Source organism: Penaeus chinensis, chromosome 32 (genome assembly GCF_019202785.1).
Source record: "Penaeus chinensis breed Huanghai No. 1 chromosome 32, ASM1920278v2, whole genome shotgun sequence".
NCBI classification, from domain to species: Eukaryota; Metazoa; Arthropoda; class Malacostraca; order Decapoda; family Penaeidae; genus Penaeus; species Penaeus chinensis.
In genome coordinates, this window is record NC_061850.1 from 26,183,386 (window position 1) to 26,190,885 (window position 7,500).

The following is a 7,500-nucleotide window of genomic DNA, read 5'->3' on the forward strand; positions in this document are numbered from 1 at the left end:
TGTGTGTGTGTGTGTGTGTGTGTGTGTGTGTGTGTGTGTGTGTGTGTGTGTGTGTGTGTTCGTGTGCACATATATATACATATAACTACATGTTCGTATCTATGTAAGTATGTCCGTATGCACATGTGCAGATAATGCCGAGATGAGGAATGCTTTCCAACAGTGCCTGACTCCCAATCTCCTCAAGAAGAGACCACAGCCTTCCTTCCACCAGATAATGGCACCGGGATTATCAGTGCCTGGCGTGAGGGGAGGGGTAGAGCTCTCGGGTGCCGCAGCCACTTATCAGCCTGGCACTCTTTCGCCGGACTCCGCTCCATTCGCCGTTGGAAAGACTAATCGTGCGGGGATCTCGCTTACTCTCTCTCAGACTTCGAGTGGAAAGGAGTTTTAGCCTCGTGGCCTGTCTGTCTCCATGATGCAGGGCGATCGCTTGTCCGTCGTCGGGGTGGTGCTGGCGGCCGCGGTTCTTGCGTCCGGTGCCAGGACTCCCCTCCGACAGCAGGCCGAGATTCTGACGGGGGCGCTGGAGGACCGGGTGTTTCCTGGGACAGCCGAGGATAAGGGCAGACCGCTATTGATGGATCAGAAAGTTCAGGCCACGGAACCGACGTTTCAGGAGACATCAGACCCAGCAGAATCATCGTCTACAGAGCCTGCGACGTCACCACCAGCGCCATCAACATCACCACCAGCGCCATCAACATCACCACCAACGCCATCAACATCACCACCAGCACCATCAACATCACCACCAACGCCATCAACATCACCCCCAGCTCCTGCAACCTCGCCCCCCACAGAATCATCACCTTCTCCATCCTCATCACCTTCTCCAACATCAGCAGCGCCAACACCATCACCCACTCCAGCTCCTCCAACCTTCCCCGAGGTCACTGTGGAAGGCCTGGGCACTGCGCGAGGAAGGGTCATGACCTCGTATCTCGGCCGGCCCTTCTATGCCTTCATGAGCCTGCCCTATGCTGAGCCCCCCATTGGTGAGCTCAGGTTTAAGGTATGTGGTTCAAACGCATATATATATATCCATGCCCAAGCGCATATATGAGTATATACACAGCGTATCATCTCTCCTCTCTCTCTCTCTCTCTCTCTCTCTCTCTGTCTTTCCATCTATCAATCTATCTATCTATCTCCACCTCTTCTCTTTCTCTCTGTTTCTCAAAACACACTCTTTCTCCCCCCCCCCCTCCCCCCGCCAGAACCCCAAACCATGGACAGGTCCTTGGATTGCAACGCTGGATGGTTCCTACGACGCCACGTACCTGCGAGCTCGATGTCCGCAGATCTCGCTCATTCTCAGCGTCACAGCCGGCCGGGAGGACTGTCTACACTTAAGCATCTACACCCCGATGGTAAGTCAGAGTGAAACACACCTAAACAATAAAATAAAAATATACCTACATGAAAAAAAGAGAGAATATAAACACAAACGGAAGCAAACACAACGCAAACGCACAAAAAAATACACATGCATATATACCCTCTTCCCCTCCCACACACACACACACACACACTTATCCCAAGTAACCTGCCCAGTAATGCACACACAGATGCCCGACAGCCGCATCCCTACCCAGCTCCCAGTCATGGTATGGATTCATGGGGGGGCGTACATGACCGGAGATGCCAACCTATACGTCCCGACGAAGCTCATGGATCGTGATGTGATTGTGGTGGTTGTACAGTACCGACTAGGGTCCTTGGGTAAGTTTACAGAGCTGTGGAGAATGTGACTCTCTGTCTATCTGTCTCTGTCTTTCTGTCTCTCTCTTCATTCTCTCTCTCTCTTTCATTCTCTCTCTCTTCTCCTTCTTCTAATTCTTCTTCTTCTTCTTCTTCTTCTTTTCCTCTTCTTCTTCTTCTTCTTCCTCCTCTTCTTCTTTTCTTCTTCTTCTTCCTTATTCTTTACTTTTTCATTGTTATTATTATCACTTTTACTATCATCATTACTATACTATTATTTTCTTGTTATCATTGCTATTACTATTGTCAATATTATTATCATCATTATCATTTATCATCATCGGCATCAAGATCATTATTGTTTTTATTATTATCCTAATTATTAGCACTGTCAAGATCATCATCATTTTCAGTATCGTTATCATTATCATCATCAGAATCGTTATTATTATTATTACTTTCACCATCATCATCATCGTTACTCTTACAATTATCATTATCTTCATCACCATCATCATTATCTTTACCTTTTCCATTATAATCATCACCATCATTATCAACACCATCATCGCTATCCTTATCATTACCCTCATCAACACCATCACCATCACTATCATTATCATCACCATCCTCATTATTATCACTGTCATGATCATCATTTTCAGAATCGTTATTACTATTATCACTATCATCATCATCATCATCGTTACTCTTACCATCATTATCATTTCATTATCAGTACCATCATCATCACCACCGTCACCACCATCATCATCACCATCATCACCACCGTCACCATCATCATCACCATCATCACCACCATCATCATCACCATCATCATCATCACCACCGTCACCACCGTCACCACCATCATCACCACCATCATCATCACCATCATCATCATCACCACCGTCACCACCGTCACCACCACCATCACCACCGTCACCACCATCACCACCGTCACCACCATCATCATCACCATCATCACCACCATCATCATTACCATCACCACCGTCACCACCATCATCATTACCATCATCACCACCGTCACCACCATCACCACCGTCACCACCATCACCATTATCAATATTACCACCGTCACCACCATCATCATCACCACCATCATCATCCCCATCATCATCACCGTCACCACAATCATCACCATCATCACCACCGTCACCACAATCATCACCATCACCACCGTCACCACCATCACCATTATTAATATAACCACCATCTTTTCCCTCCCGCTGTAGGTTTCTTAGCCGGAGGAATAGCAGACGCCCCGGGAAATATGGGGTTAATGGACCAAGTACTGGCACTGCGCTGGGTAAGAAATAACAAAAAAAACATAATCTTATTGTTGTTATCTGCTTTTGTTGTTGATACCGTTGATATTATGGTCTTCGGCATTGTGTTATTATCGTGGGTTATCAGTATTATCATTGTTAGTATTGCTGTTGCTGTTGTTATCATTATTATACTCATCATCGTTGTTATCAACATGATTATTAATATCATTATCATTATCAAAATCAGTTATTATCAGTATTACAATTTTTATTCATTATTATCAATATTATTATCATTACTTTTATCATCATCATCACTATCATCATTATTATCATTATTATCATTATTATTATCTCCTTATCACCAGTTACCAGTATAGTCCCACATGACTATGATCATAATCATTATAACATTATTATCATTATATTTATAATCACCTTCCCTTTAATCATCGTCATCATCGTTACTATTAACTTCATAATTATCTACACTGTTGACGTCATGATATTCATTATCATCATGAGCACCATCATTATCATTATTATTAACATCATATTCGTCATCATTATTAATAACATAATTATCATTATTATCATCATTGTTAACGCCATAATCACAATCGCCATCATTATTGTTATTATAATTATCAGTATTATCATTATTATTAATATTTTTCTTGTTTTTATTATCATTATCATTATTATTTTCATTATCATTACTATCATTATCATTATTATTATCATCATTATCATTTTTAACATTACCAGTATTGTTACTGTTACCATAATCAATATTTATACTATTGATATTATTATTATCGTTATTATTATCTTTCTCGCTATCGTTACTACTATCATTATCATTATTATTATCATTGCTATTATATTCTCAATACCATCATCATCACCATTTTTATCATTATCCTCATTATCAATATCATTATTATTTTTTATAATTATCATTATTGTTATTATCATTTTCATCATCATTATCATAATCATCATTACTACTATCGTCATTATTATTATCTTATTATTACCATCCCCAGTTTTATCATTATCATCATTATCAATATCATTATTATTTTTTATCATTATCATTATTGTTATTATTATTATTTTCATCATCATTATCATAATCATCATTATTATTATCATTTTCATCATCATTATCATAATCATCATTATAATTATCATTTTCATCATTATCATTATCATTATTATTATCATTTTCATCATCATTATCATAATCATCATTATTATTATTTTTTATATTTAAGTTCCCTCTCGTGTCTCTTTCAGGTACAAGACCACATAAGGGCATTTGGCGGAGACCGAGATTCTGTCACAGTTTTCGGACAAAGTGCTGGAGGAGCCAGTACTTCGTGGATGCAAATAACTCCTCTCACGAATGGTAATTGGGATAAAATGGGTGATAAAGGAGGTAGACAGATGGATGTCTGTGATATATGATGATGATAATGATGCACGGTGAGAGAGGGAGGTGGGTGTGGGGTGAGAAAGTTTATTTTCTTTCTCTCACAGTTCTCGTTCTTTATCCTTTCCTTTGTCCCCCCTCATTCTTCTCGTTCTTCCTCTTTCCTTTTTTTTCCTTGCCTTGCCCTCTTCTCTTCCTTTATCTCCCTCTGTCTTCTGCTCCTCTCCCTTCCCTTTTCTTTCCTCATCCCCCTTACATGTTTTCCCTTCCCTTATTTTTCCTTCTTCTCTCTCTCCCCTTTTCTCCCCGTCCCTTTCCTCTTCCTTTCCTTCTCATTTTTTCTCCTCTTCCCTCTTCATATTCCTTATATCTACAAATTATCAAATTCCTTGCTCTTCCATTCACGATTTTTCCTCTTCTTTTTCCTAATTTTCTATACTCCCTTTCTTTCCTTCCCTCTTCCTCCCTGTCTCTCTCTCTCTCTCTCTCTTCACTCTTCGTCCCATTATCTCCGCCGCTTCTCTGTCCCCCCCCTTCCTCTTTTTCCCATACCCCATTCCTCCTCCTCCTTCTCCTCCTCCCCTTCCCAATTCTCGTTTTCTTCCCCCTTTCTCCTTTCTCTTTTCTTCCCCCTACTCCTTATGTCTCCTTGTATTCTCTTCCTTCCCCCTCTTCCATTCCTTCCCTTTTCCTCTTCCTCCATCCTCTCTTTTTAAATATCTCCTTCGCCACTCTTCTCTCCCTCTTTGAATAAATGTTATAATGACAGTAATAATAATGATGATAGAAATAACAATAGCAGTAGAATTGATGATGATAATAATAATCATGATAATCATGATAGTAATGATAAAAATAATAACAGCAGCAACATTGATGATAATGATAATGATATTGATGAATAACAATGATAATGATAGCTATTATTATTACTATTATATAACTACTATTACTACTATTATTATCACTTTTATTATCATCATTGTTATCGTTATTATCATTATTATCTTCATTACCATCCTTATCATGACCATCATTACGATAACGAATGGAACAAGAATATGTACAGGAACAATAATGATAATAATAAAAACAACAACAACGATTGAACACAGAAACCGTCCCCGGAAACAACAACCGGCAACTCGTCCACAAAGTGTTGCCGATGAGTGGGTCGTCCTTTGAGGAATGGACACTCGATCCTGACCCTGAATCCGGTTTCTGGTCGACCGCTGAGATCCTGCACTGCGACGAGGTCAAGGACAAGGTCAAGGCGGTCGAGTGCATGAGGGGAAGGACGATGGACGAAGTCAACAGCGCGTCACTTAAGATCTATGTGAGTGATTGGTAAAAAAAAGGGGGGGGGGGGCAGAGTTCGTAAGGGTGGGGGTGGGGGTGAGGAGAGGGGGTAGAGGGGGGTTGGGAGGGGATGAACTGTGGGGTATGAGGGACGTGGAGTTTCAGTCGCGGTCGAATCTTGTGTCAAAACACGTTTCGGATTTGTTTCAAAAACATCCAGGTGTGAATCTTTATTACTTAGCATTTTTAAACTTCCCTTTTGTTTATCTTCTTTTCAAGCCTTTACGTGGTGTCACTTTGTTATTTTCTAATTTTAAGCCTTACTTTGTTTTTTATCCTTTGCCTATTTTATTATTTCTAAGTTTGTTTGTTTGTTTTTACTTTTATTTGTCATCATTTCTATACCTATATTTTGAAGCCTTAATGTTTAAACATTTACTTATTGTCATACCAAAGCCTTTATTTCATACCATTGATTTTTTTGTCATTTAAAGCCTATATTACATAACCTATATCTGTAATCATTCCTAAACCTTCCCTCGCCGTCGCTTCCAGTCAGACGACCGACAGAGAGGAGGCTTGGGGTTCAAGGGCCTGTGTCCCGTGGTGCAGGATACCCTAGCGGCCGAGAACCTCCCTGACCTCGAACTGGTGATTCCCAAGAGCCCTGTGGAGATCGTGGACGCAAGGGAGTTCCTCCAGGTCCCTGTGATGACCGGGAGTGTGAGGGATGAGGGCTCGCTGGTCGTGGGCCGTGAGTTTTCCCACTTTGGTTTTCCTTTAAGGTGTTGTCGTGGTTGTCTTTGTGATTAATCGTTATTGTTATTACTATTATTGTTGTTGTTGTTGTTATCATTATGCTTATTCATTTTTTTTTTTTTTATTATGATCCTTATCATTATTATGTTCATATGTTCATTGTCATTTGTATTGTTATTATCACCATCATCTTTTTATATCCAGCATTATTAGCATCATTATAACTACCACGTAAAGTAAACATTACTCGTAACTTATTTCCTCATCTCGTACTTCTTATTATTCTTGTTATTATTATTTTTTTATTTCTTTATCACTTCTGTTTTGTTCCCGATGTTGTTATCACTGTCTTTTGTTTTGCGATTATCATATCCTCTGTTCTTGTTATCAGCACTAATTTGTAGCTACTATTACGTTATTTTGTTACTCTAACCGTTCGTTTGGTTGTTATAAAGGCTACCATTGTTTCGTTCTTGTGATCCTAAATAGTGATCTTGAAGGTTTTGTCACCTTTTTTCCATCAAGTTCTCTTGTGGTAGTTATATTTTTCGTTGTTTTATTACTGGTGTGGTTGGTTTCATTATTCTCATATTATTTTTGTTGTTATCGTTGATTTATCACCGCTCATGTTATCATCAGTAGAATTATCTATTCTTCTAGATCACGATAAATCCTCATGTTATTATTGATAATTATCACCATTATTGTTTGTACCTATGTTAATACCAGCAAATATTTTCATACTAAAGCTTATCATTTTAACGTCAATTATATCTTTCACAACAGCCATATATCGATCAACTGTTATCTATAATCTCAAAACCTGAAAATCTCTCTATATTACCTACTTGAAACCTGAAAATATTTTTGTGCTACCTAACTGACACCGACCAGTTTCTAAATATTACTTGACTGAAACTTGAAAATCTTTTTGTATCACCTAATTGAAACCGGGAAAACTTAATATAGTATATGAAAAGGAGAAAACACACTACCGTGTTGATACTA

The 7,500-nt window shown here is 39.3% G+C and overlaps 1 protein-coding gene across 1 annotated transcript in view; it reads left to right on the plus strand.

The window, feature by feature from the left end:
- Nucleotides 1–286: 286 nt before the first annotated feature.
- LOC125042628 (juvenile hormone esterase-like) overlaps nt 287–7,500 on the plus strand; it is a 16,161-nt gene continuing 8,947 nt past the window's right edge. Inside the window, exons 1-7 of the mRNA XM_047638390.1 lie at nt 287–1,015; nt 1,221–1,373; nt 1,572–1,725; nt 2,961–3,034; nt 4,299–4,410; nt 5,550–5,770; nt 6,289–6,487. Of these exons, the coding sequence (XP_047494346.1) occupies nt 416–1,015; nt 1,221–1,373; nt 1,572–1,725; nt 2,961–3,034; nt 4,299–4,410; nt 5,550–5,770; nt 6,289–6,487 (1,513 nt within the window). The 5' untranslated portion in view covers nt 287–415. The remainder of the gene's footprint in view (nt 1,016–1,220; nt 1,374–1,571; nt 1,726–2,960; nt 3,035–4,298; nt 4,411–5,549; nt 5,771–6,288; nt 6,488–7,500) is intronic.